At 35.4% G+C, this 12,493-nt stretch overlaps 1 protein-coding gene across 1 annotated transcript in view; it reads left to right on the top strand.

Annotated features, from left to right (window-relative positions):
- The window catches only part of LIN9 (lin-9 DREAM MuvB core complex component), a 38,160-nt gene that overhangs the window by 6,551 nt on the left and 19,116 nt on the right, over nucleotides 1-12,493 (top strand). Inside the window, exons 3-6 of the mRNA XM_045537150.1 lie at nucleotides 1,249-1,343; nucleotides 2,863-2,967; nucleotides 8,343-8,476; nucleotides 10,070-10,195. Of these exons, the coding sequence (XP_045393106.1) occupies nucleotides 1,249-1,343; nucleotides 2,863-2,967; nucleotides 8,343-8,476; nucleotides 10,070-10,195 (460 nt within the window). The remainder of the gene's footprint in view (nucleotides 1-1,248; nucleotides 1,344-2,862; nucleotides 2,968-8,342; nucleotides 8,477-10,069; nucleotides 10,196-12,493) is intronic.

Here is a 12,493-nt window from a genome sequence, read left to right as displayed (position 1 = left end):
CCTAAAATTATTGATTAAGAACTTTCTAACTAAACATTCCAGAAATATCTTATTTAGATTTAAAGCATTTATTAAACTGCACTGAGCTATATATTTGCTTAATAGTTTATTTTTAAGAATTTTGCCTTCTAAGTTGTAATGCAAGTTCCCTGAAATAAAAGAATGATAGTATTTTTCTCTTTCTGAGAAAAAGTTAGACATGTTCCTTGGTCTTGCTATTTCTTTTGGTAGGTACATTAGGCTAGTCTTTTAATATGGTCTATTTAAAATTTTACCGCTTGATTAAGATTCTACTGGGTAAATAAATTTGGAACCAAGCTAAATATTCTCAAAGTTTCTGTAGTACTTTTAGTCTTTAAAGCTACTGTGTTGTGCTTTGCATTGGTGATTTGCCAAATTAAATCCTTCTGACTTGAGGAGACCCCTTATCTTCTAGAATGTCCCTGATTTCTTTGCCTAGCAGGATCAATTCCATCCCACCTCTTTTCTTTTGTGCTTCTTAAAACGTATTCCATTATTCTTTTTCTCCAAGTATTAAATCCATTTCTTTTTTTAAGAAAAGTTATGCAAATAATGTAAATTTCTTATAGAAAAAATTAGAAAATGCTAATGAGCAACTAGAAGAAAATAAAAATAACCATCTTGTATGGATTCATCCTGGTTTTCTGTCTCTCTCTGTATGTATAAATACATCCTTTATAAAAAAATTAAACTCCTCTTTATTTTCATAATATATCTAATCAGTTACTTGATTGGATTTTTCCTGGTTGTGCAGAACTCTGAATACATTTCTTTCAAGTAAGAAAAACAGAAACACCACACTAATTTCATTTTCATATGTCAAGGGCTTCACATATTGAAGCAAAAAACATTTGGAAATATGCTCAGAATTCAAGGTTAGAAGGGGCTTTTTCCATTTTTCCATTGCCCTGCTTTCAATCAGGTAATTTTTGGCAAATTAGAGTGGCAACATTATTAAAAGCCAAAAGAAAGAGAAAAAAGAAGCTATACGTTTCAGTATGGAAATTTAATACTTTCGAGATGTATTGCTTTATTGAATTATTTATAGAATTTGACAAAAAAATACAGAAGAGATTTTTCATTTATAATAAACTAATTATGGTCAGTATATTTTTTCCCAAGCTGGTAAACATTTCACATATATAGCCATTATTAAAAAGGCAGTGTTCATAGAATGAAATCCTTTGAACTAAACCTAAATTTTATTAGTATTAATTATTATTACAGAGGGAAGCTTATCTAACACATGGAATGAAAAGTACAGTTCTTTACAGAAAACACCTGTTTGGAAAGGCAGGAATACAGGCCCCACTGTGGAAATGGTAAGGAATGAGCTTTTCTTACATTTTAGAATAATTACAGCTAAATTGTATTATTGGCATGTTTAGGTTCTTATAGCACAGTAAAAAAAATTTACAAGTTTTTTCCCCAGCCTCAAATGTTTGAATCTTTAAGTGTCACTGAGCACTATTGATCTTGTTTAGGTAAATTATCTGTAGCCAGTGATAATCTGGTTGTCATTAAGTGTTTGTTAAATAATTGTAGTTTGTTTAAATAGGAAAAACAAAACCAAAAAAAACTCCAACAACCCCAAATCATGCTTTCATTAGTTATGTAAAAAATTTACATGGCTCTGGTTCCTACAAAAAGGTTTATAAGTAAGTGGTAAGGTATTAAAGTCTTGTATAGCTAAAAAAAAAAAAATCCTTGTATGGGTCAAGGGTACGTGCCTTTGGAGGTGGAAGGTAGAGATGAGCATATAATTGGCACGACTAGCAATTTTAGGAACTCTCTTTCTCCCCTGCTCTGCCAGGAAGTTTTAGGGGTCAGTCGTGAAACGAGCCCAGAGCTGGGATAGACAGCAGCAGTGACCGTAGCCTGGCCAGCTGGCCACCGTGAATGTGAGCAACTTCCCCACTACGTGAGGGACTTCCCATCCCCGACAGGCCCTTCCTCCTCTCTGCCTGTGGTCGGGGAAGGCAGGTGGAGTAGAAGGCACTTCCTCTCAGGCATATAGAGTACTGAGACTTCGAGTGGGTTTAATTTTAAGGGTCTGTAGATCCAACTGGATGCTACCCATGTGGTGTTAGCCCTCTTCACCCGTCTGCTTTGCAAAGAGGTGTGAAGGTCTGTCTTGAGTGGTGGGAGAAGGCTTTGAAAAAGGATGTGGGTCTTACTGGTATTTTATTTCTGTTGTTTCTGTTAATGAAACCTCTGAATATAGGGTGGACTGTAAAATTTTTCATATTACAGACCCTTAAGTATAAGGCGTACTTTTGGTACTTAAAAAAATTTTTTTTGGTTCTTCAGGTAATTATTGAGGATCTATCATGTGTATCTTGTTTTTTTTATTTACAAATGGAAATTCATAAATGACATTTTTTGATAGGAAATCTAGTATAACATTATATACATTTAGGCTTACCCTTCTAGAGTAACATAGTGTCTTTGGCCCAGCCCAGCCCTATGCAGCAGACATATCATGTCACACACCCAACTGATATTAACCCAAGTAGCAATATAATTTGAATTGGAATTTCTAGAATTTATTTTCCTATCATCACCATCCAAGGCTACCAATGTACTAAGGAGACTTGGGGTCTAGTTTTAGTCATTAGCTAGGTGTTTCGTTTGTAAGCAAATTGCATAAATATACCCTACTGCTTTCTAAATCTAAGATTACTTATATCTGGCCTTGTGTACTTTGTGTTACACATACTTCATCCTTCCATACTGCTGATATTAATAATCCAGAGTTAGCCCTGTTTTCCAAGTATACAATTTTGGAACAAACATGGGAAGTGTTCAGCTTTTTCATTAAATAAAAAATTTCTGTCATAGCCTTTCAGAAATTCAAAACGAAGTCGACTCTTTTCTGATGAAGATGATAGACAAATAAATACAAGGTCACCTAAGAGAAACCAAAGGGTTGCAATGGTTCCACAGGTATGTATGTGCTAAAATTTTGTTTTATGTGAAAGGAAGTAAGTAGTTGTCCAACATAATAAAGTTTATGGTATTTATTCTGTTACATTTTGAGTAACAAGTTCTTTTCTTTAAATCAGTACTGCCACTCTGCTTCTATTTTAGTTACCTAAAAAAGGTCATTGTTTTGTTGATCAACTTTAAACTAGAGTAGAAAGCCAGTTGTCAGTCCCACAAATGCTCAGTTTTAAGCATGGAGATAGTGGACGTTAAGCAAATAGGTTTGGCAATATGGAAACAGTTTGGAGTTATGCATGGAAATAAGATGGGGAAAAAATATTTTACTTTATCACTGAGGAAAGTATGTTGAAGACTTCCTTTATCCAAAAGAGGAAAATATAGCCTAAAATCATACCTCCTGTTTGTATTTTTGACATCTTTTTTTTTAAATCACAGTGGACATGTAAGAATAAAAGGAATAAAAATTGGATAAGGAATTATTAACTTTAAAAATAATATAATTTTTCTTGTATCAAATTTATAACTTCTGATATAGTCAGTGCCTACTTCCCTTTCATTATTTTCCAAAACTGTTATAAAACAAGATTTTCCAATATGGTGGATCATAGTAGAGGTGATTTTGTCAAGCAAAGATTTGACATCAAATAAAAGCAGGACAGCAATATGCCCTACCAGAAAAAAAGTTCTTACATACCTGATGATAATTTCAAACAGTAAAATATGTTCATGTTCTGTAGAATGAGCAAAAATGTATCTTGAACTTTTTATTTTGTTATTATTTGAGACAAGGTCTTGCTTTGTCCCCCAGGCTTGAGTGCAGTGGAGTGATCACGGCTCACTGTAGCCCCCAACTCCTGGGCTCAAGTCATCCTCCTGCCTCAGCCTCCCAACTAGCTAGGACTACAGGCACATGCCACTAGTCACAGCTAATTTTTTTTTCTTTTTGTAGAGATGGGGTTCTCACTATTCTGCCCAGGCTGGTCTTTAACTCCTGGGCTCAAGTGATCCTTCTACCTCAGCCTCCTAGAGTGCTGGGATTACAGGCATGAGCCACCTATGCTTGGCCAAGCTTTTTTTAAAAAGTTGTCAAGAGCCTGAGGTGGGAGGATCACTTGAGGCCAGGTGTTCAAGTCCAGCCTGAGCAAGAGTGAGACCCCATCTCTACAAAAAGTAGAAAAATTAGCCGGGTATAGTGGCTCAAGGCTGTAGTTCCAGCTGCTTGGGAGGCTGAGGCAGGAGGACCACTTGAGCCCAAGAGTTTGAGGTTGCAGTGAGCTATGATGATGCCACTGCACTCTACCCAGGATGACAGAGCAAAATCCTGTCTCAAATGTCTCCAAAAAAAAAAAAAAAGTTGTCAAGTATAACCACATGTAAGCCTCTAAAATGTAATTTAAAAATTTGATCTTGTTGAAACTAAAATGTAATGTGTATTTCTTGGCTCGTTTATGTGTTGGATAGAGGATTAAATGAATATAAGAAATAGTTAAATAACAATTTGTTAGCTTGACTTTGGAAGAACTGTGTTGCTAGGATAATCTGGATGACTTACAAACAGAAAACTGGTCTTTATGACTGTGAAACCGTCCTGTCCCACCTCTACCCACTGCCTCTCTTCCTAGGCACATCGTGCCTTCAGGGCTATTTTACAAAGTCCTTTCTAGTAATGTGGAGCAGTTCTGAGCAATACAGAGCAAAGATAACATAGGACAAACATGATATGAGACTTCTTCAAATATGTGAAAAGTTTTTATATCTGAGTTTTCCCTTTACTAGTCTTGACATCCCTCGTTCTTTCAGTGTTTGTTTACATAACGTGGCTTGTTCCCTTACCTTTCCAGTTATAGCCTCTAAATCTGTTGCATTTTGTCCATGTATATTTAAAGAACACCCCCTAGAGCTGAAAAATTATGAAAACTAACTTTTATTGAGTACTTAGTATGTACTCACAAGCACTTCATATGTAGTACTTTGATTTTAATCTTCAGTGACCCCTATGAGATAGGTTAATATTTATTATTCTCCATTTTGCAGATGAGAAGACAGACACAGAGAAGTTAAGTATCTTGCTCAAGATCAAAAAGCTAGGAAGTGAAGGCTAATAATACAGGCAGCCTGTATCCAGAATCTTACTTTAAAAAAAAAAAAGCTTTATTGATATATAATTCACATATATAATTCATCAATTTAAAGTAAATAAATTTAATGGTTTTTAATAATTACGCAACCATCACCACAATCAATTTTAGAACATTTTTATCACCCCAGTGAGAAACCTTGTACCCAGTAGTAGTCACTCCCCATTTTCCATTTGTTGAATAAGTCCTTAGAAGTATAATTGCTGCAACGAGAGTATTTCTATCTAAAATTTGGAAGATACTGTCAATCTATTCATAAAAATTGTAATAATTTATATTTTCATGAACAATTTAAATATATTTTCCCAACAGAGTGGTCTTTAATATAGTTTTATATTCATTGAGCCACCAATACCCTATTTTAAAGTCTGGGTCATTAGCTCTATAGGAAGAAACATAGCACTTTTTATGGCAAGAGTATCTTATAGTAATTTGGTTATTTATACCAAACATCTCCTCGCTTACACAATTTTTCTTTTTTTACATTAGAAGATTAATTTTCTAAATACAATATAGTATCCTGAATTGGATTCTGGAACAGAAAAAGGACATTAGTGAAAAAACTGGCGAAATCCAAATAAAGTCTGTAGTTTAGTTGATAGCATTGTATCAGTTTTGACAAATATACCATAGTTATGTAAGATGCTGACATTAGGGAAAGCTAGGTGGCGGGCATGTGGAACTCTGTAGTGTCTTTGCAACTGTTCTGTAAATCTATAATTTTTCTAAAATAAAAAGTTTATAATAAAAAATTAAAAAGTTAATTTTGACCTTAACTCACCATCCTAATCTATTTCCCTCATCCAGTTGTAATCACTGTAGTTTGATTATCCTCTTAAGAACTTTTAGATACACTTTTAAAACTTTATGTATTCATAGAAAATATATTTTTTAATATATGTAGTTTTTTTCTTTTTCTAAATATACATATATTTTGTTGTTATTGTTAGACACAGGGTCTTGCTCTGTCACCCACGCTGGAGTGCAGTGGCATGATCATAGATTGCTACAGCCTCTAACTCCGAGGCTCAAGTGATCCTCCTACCTCAGCCTCCCTGGTAGCTGGAACTACAAGTGCATAACACCATGGCCACTTAATTTTTTAATATTTTTGTAGATACAGAGACTCACTATGTTGCCCAGGCTGGTCTTGAGTTTCTGGCCTTAAGCCATCCTCTCGCCTCAGCCTCCCAACATGCTGGGATTACAGGCATGAGCCACTGTGCCCAGCCTAAATGTATATATTTTTAAAATTACATTTATAATATCATTTTTGTAGTATTATGCCATGCATCATTCTGTAATTTAGTTTTTTCACTCTAAAATCTTTTTGAAGAGCTGGCTATGTTGATTGATTGAGATAGATAGATAGGCAAACAGGGTTCAGTATTTCACTTCTTTTTCATGTTGTGAGGTCTTCAATCTTATATCATTATTTATAAATCCTCCTATTTCGGGGCAGTTAAATAGTTTTTAAGTTTTTACTCTTACAAACAATGCTGCAGTGAACATCCTGAGCATTTTTGGTATAAATTTACAAGTGGTTTTTTAGGACAGATACGTAAAATGTGGAATTGTTGGATTATAGGATATGCACATTTAAGGTTTTTAAAGTGGTACTAAATACTCTTAAAAGAAATTGTACTGGTTTATATTTTCTCCCAGCAATATATCGGAGCCTCTATTTTTCAAATGCTTGTCAACTTCACATCATTAAACATCCAGATTTTTGCTAATCTGATACAGCCTCTCACTTGGGTTTTTTGAAGAAATGGGGTCTCGCTCTGTCACCCAGGCTGGCATGCAGTGGCACAATCAGCTCACTGCAGCCTCAAACTCCTGGGCTCAAATGATCCTCCTGGCTTAGCCTCCCAAGTAGCTAGGACTACAGGTGTGTGCCACCATGCCTGGGTAATTTTTTAAAAAAAGATTTTATAGGGTATTGTTAAAATAATTTTTTTTATAGAGATGAGGTCTTGCTATGTTGCCCAGGTTGTTCTCCAATTTCTGGGGCTCAAGTGATCCTCCCACCTCGGCCTCCCAAAGGGGTAGAATTACAGGCATGAGCCACTGTGCCCGGCCCTCTCACTTGTTACAGTTGGCATTTCATCTATGAGTGAGGTTGATATACTTTCCACATGTTTAAAAACTATTTCTTTCCTTTTCTGTTAACTGTTTATATCTTTTCCCCATTTTTCTATTGGATTATTGGTCATTTTTTTACTAGTTTAGAATAATTTTTTTATATATTAAGAACATTAACCCTTTGGCTATTTACATAGTTGTAATTTCTTTTTCAGAGTTTGTAGTTTATCTTTTGACTTTGTTTCTATATTTTTCAACATGCAGGATTTAACAATTTTTTTTTTTTTTGAGGGTCTTGCTCGGTTGCCCTGAGTAGAGTGCAGTGGCGTCATTATAATTCATTGCAACCTCTAACTTACGGGCTCAAGCGATCCTCCTGCCTCATCCTCCCCAGTAGCTGAAACTGTGGCCAGCTATTTTTTCTATTTGCCACCATGCCCAGCTAATTTTTCTATTTCTTGTAGAGATGGGATCTTGCTCTTGCTCAGTCTGGTCTCATACTCCTGAGCTCAAGCGATCCTCCCACCTTGGCCTCCCAGAGTGCTAAGATTACAGGTGTAAGCCACTGCGCCTGGCCAGGTTTTAAAATTTTTTAAGGGTCAGATATAGCTTTCTTTCCTTTTTTATGACTTCTTGAGTTTGTCATGCTCAGGAAGACCTTTCCTAGTTGAAAATTTATAGTTTTAGAATTCTCTCGTATTTATGTCATTGTTCTGTTGTTTAACTCTTCAGTACATTTGGAATTTATTTTGGAGTAAGGAATGAGGTAAGACTGCAACCTAATTTTTTTTCCAGTGAGCTACTAAGTTGTCCTCATAACATTTATTGGGTAATCCATCTTTTATACATTGATTTAAAGTGCTGCCTTCATCACAAGCTAGATTCCTGTATTCATTTGGGATTACTTCTAGGCTTTCTGTCTCTATGTCTAGTATATTTCGATGTACTAGTATCAAATTGTTTTAACTTTAACTTTGTAAGAAATAATTAGAATGTTTTTTATTCTATAACAAAAATTCCATGTTGAATGTTGTTGAATCTTTTGAGTATGTAAACATAATTTACCTTTTTACAAATTTATTCAGTGTTATAAATGTTCATTTTTACTTAATGGGACTGTAATTAATCTCTGTTTTTTTTTTTATTTTATAGAAATTTACAGCAACAATGTCAACACCAGATAAGAAAGCGTCACAGAAGATTGGTTTTCGATTACGCAATCTTCTCAAGCTTCCCAAAGCACATAAATGGTGCATATATGAGTGGTTCTATTCAAATATAGATAAGTATGTATCATGGCCCATATCATGGATATTACTGAAACCAAAATTTTAAGTTTTTCAAATGTCATAAGCTACAATGTTTTTAATATGTCTATTTTGATCTTATTTTTCCCTGAATTCATTTTTTTATTCCTCATCCCAGTTTGATCCATTTCTACTTCTCATAGTTTTCTTCCCTCCTTCCACTTTTGGGGGAAGAAGTTATACATTTTTGTGAAAAAATTAATGAAAGAATAATCTCCATATTATAATTTACAAAGATGATGGAGTAAAGATACCTTAAACAAAGCACCGTTATATGCAATGAATGAGATTTGTTCTATAAATCTCGAGATGTGAAGTGTTAGTATAATAGCAGAGAAACCATTACTAATGGTAAAAATGGCTTAATAAGATTTTTAGGAAAATAGTCTTCCTATTTTGGGGATAGTGATTAAACACACACAAATGTTTAAGTAGAAAGAACATAGTAAGAGATGTGGCAAAAATCTAATTATTGAACAATAGAATTTACTGAGGACAAATTCTGGTTTCTAATCCATCCTCGTATGACAGTCGCTGGTGCCTGCTTTGCTATTTATCTTTACCTCCCTTCTCTGTTTTCCAAACCAGTGGCCTACTCTGAAGCTTGTGAACCTCATGGATGTTTATATTTGAGCCCAAGGCACTTACGTATCATTGCTAAGACTGGTTCCTGGTTTCCCAAACTTATGAATAGAATTGTTTTATTTTTGTCCACTGGTTTTCCATAGGCTTAAGAGAACTTTCAGGGTGTGCTGGTGTGATCTGAGTTCTTCTGGGAGCCCCCAAAACTGATCTAACCCTCTAGAGCTGTGGTCCCCAACACCCCAGGCCACAGACCAGTACCGGTCTGTGTCCTGTTAGGAACTGGCCGTACAGCAGGAGGGGAGCAGCAGACGAGCAAGCTTCATCTGTATTTGCAGCCTCTCCCCATGGTTCGCACCACTGCCTGAGATCCGCCTCCTGCCAGATCAGCAGCCGCATTAGATTCTCATAGGAGCAGGAACCCTACTGTGAACTGCACATGGGAGGGATCTAGGTTGTGTCTCCTTTTGAGAATCTAATGCCTGATGGTCTGAGGTGGAGCTGAGGCGGTGATGCCAGCACTGGGGAGTGGCTGCAAATACAGATTGTCATTAGCAGAGAGTACAATAAATGTAACGCACTTGAAGCATCTCGAAACCATCCCCCCTTCCCACTCCCACCTCCTAGTCTGTGGAAAAATTGTCTTCCATGAAACTGGCCCCTGGTGTGAGTAAGGTTGGGGACCGCTGCTCTAGAGTCCTCCAGTGTTCTAAGACTGGTTTAATTCCAAAGAGGCCTCCCTGGTGATGGCATTACCTTGGGGACCAAGATACTTTGTAGCTAACATTGTTTATCTTCACCAGATACAATGTTAGGGCCAGTATAGCCTCCCACAGGATATACTTGTATAAAAGATGAAACAAAATTCAGTGTCTCCTGGAATCACAAGCACAGACAATATTTCCTGAGTGACTTTTACACATTAGTTTATGTCTTTGAAGAAAATAACACATTGTATGTAAGCATTAAAATACCATTTCTGTCTTACAGACCACTTTTTGAAGGCGATAATGACTTCTGTGTATGTCTGAAAGAATCTTTCCCTAATTTGAAAACAAGGAAGTTAACAAGAGTAGAATGGGGAAAAATCAGGCGGCTTATGGGAAAACCACGGAGGTAAAAATAATATTTTTGTTTAAAGTCAGCCAGGCACAGTGGTGGGTGCCTGTAATCCCATCTATCTGCTCGGGAGGCTGAGGCAGGAGGATCGCTTGAGGCCAGGAGCTCAAGACTGTAGTGTACTATAATCATGCCTGTGAGTAGCCACTGCACTCTAGCCTGGGCAGTATAGTGAGGCCCTGTTTCTTAAAAAAAAATAATTAATTAATTAAAAAATAAAATCAATAAATAGTTGGAAATATCATTACTATAATACATTGGTTTTTTTAATCTTTAAAATGACTAGTTCCAAAATATAACCTTTCAGAATAATTGATTATGTGTTAACTATATCCTATTAACCAAGTTTAATGTAGGTGCATTTTATGTATTTTATGTATTTTATGTACAATTTTATTTTTGTTTAAATCACAGGCTTTGGATATAATTTTGGATATATAATTTTATTGTTTTAAATTATGTATATACCTCTATGTTCTAAAAAATATTTAAGGGGGCCGGGTGCGGTGGCTCATGCCTGTAATCCTAGCACTCTGGGAGGCTGAGGTGGGAGGATCGCTCAAGGTCGAGAGTTCGAGACTAGCCTGAGCAAGAGCGAGACCCCGTCTCTACTAAAAATAGAAAGAAATTATATGGACAACTAAAAATATATATATAAAAAAAGAATTAGCTGGGCATGGTGGCGCATGCCTGTAATCCCAGCTACTCAGGAGGCTGAGGCAGGAAGATTGCTTGAGCTTGAGCCCAGGAGTTTGAGGTTGCTGTGAGCTAGGCTGATGCCACGGCACTCTAGCCTGGGCAACAGAGTGAGACTCTGTCTCAAAAAAAAAAAAAAAAAAAAATTTAAGGATGTATTACAAGTATTTAAGGAAGCTATAAAGTTCTGGGTTCCTTGTTATTATTTTTGTGAAACGCTTTATCACCTTAAGAGCTTTCCCAGAAGGGCCTATTTTACTTTTTATAAAAATAGGAAATCAATTAATCTATCCATTATGTTACAGTTCAAGAATTAGTCTTCATGTGAAATGACTTTTCCTTTTCCATTGTTATCCTGGTAACACATTGGAAAACCTTATATTACTTTTGAGTGAAAATTGAAAATATGCAAGAAGAAGAATTAGATCATTAGTTCTCACGTTATGTCCATCTGCTTAATAAAAGCATGTGCGAGACTTCTTCATTTTACATTCTGGGAGAATGCAAGGAAGGTCTAGAAATATAAAGTGACTTGGGCAAAGGAGATATGGAATTTAGTTTTAATGATCTCGTTAGATGATGATGAAATGCAAGAACTTTTCATTCAACTGCTAATATTTTATCCCATGTATTAAAAGATGACCTTGCTGATGATATTTTTAATATTTTCCCCATTTATAGTGTGTTAGTGTGTTTCATACTAATCATTTATGGTCTTTGGTAATTACATTAGGGCATTTGGGGGGCTTTTGCTGTGATTTTCCATGTTTGAGCTAATTGAGTTATATACTATTTCTGATTATTGTTCATCAGAATGGGATATTAGTCATTATTTTACTGTAAGAGTGTCATTATAATATTTCTCTGGTTAATTTATCCTTTGTTCTCTTATGATAACATTACTTAATCTTATAGTCTTTTAATTCATCAAGGTTGATTAATAGTTGAAGTCTGTTTTCAGAAAAAATTTGTAGTTTTTTTTCCCCTGAGGAAGTCAAGGTATAATACAAATTATTGGTACAATAAACTTTAAAAAATATCCTAATTGTAAAAATCAGTTGGTGAAACCATATCCAATTAGAAGATAAAAAAGAAGAAATAATAACAACGAAAAAAGATAAACTACAGGAAGGAACCTAACAGGAAATGTGCAAGGTACATATGAACAAATGGGATGACAAACCTGACCTTGGAATAGACGACTCAACATTCTGAGTTAATTTGTGCATTAAAATCAGTCCCAATAAAAATATCAATAGGCCTTTTTTTAAACTAGATAAATGAATTCTAAAATTCACATTTAAGAAGGGAGAGATCAAGCAGGAAAATTCTGAAAAAGCAAAGTAATAAAGACTCCATTTATCAGATATTAAAATAGATGATAAAGTGACCACAATTAAACAGTGTGGTGGTGCATGAATGGAAAAATAAATGAAAAAGAAGAGAAACTCCAGATAGAATCACAGTCATCTGTGGGACTTCAGTACAATAGTTGCAATGGTTGCCTCTCAAGTACATGGGGAGGGAGGATGGACTATTTGTTTAGTGGAGATTGAGACGACTGTGCAGCAATCTAGAGGAAAAAGTTGTTCTCATGCC

This window comes from Lemur catta, chromosome 25, assembly GCF_020740605.2.
Source record: "Lemur catta isolate mLemCat1 chromosome 25, mLemCat1.pri, whole genome shotgun sequence".
NCBI lineage: Eukaryota > Metazoa > Chordata > Mammalia > Primates > Lemuridae > Lemur > Lemur catta.
Note: the sequence above shows the minus strand (reverse complement) of the source record. Positions and strands in the feature narration are given on the sequence as shown.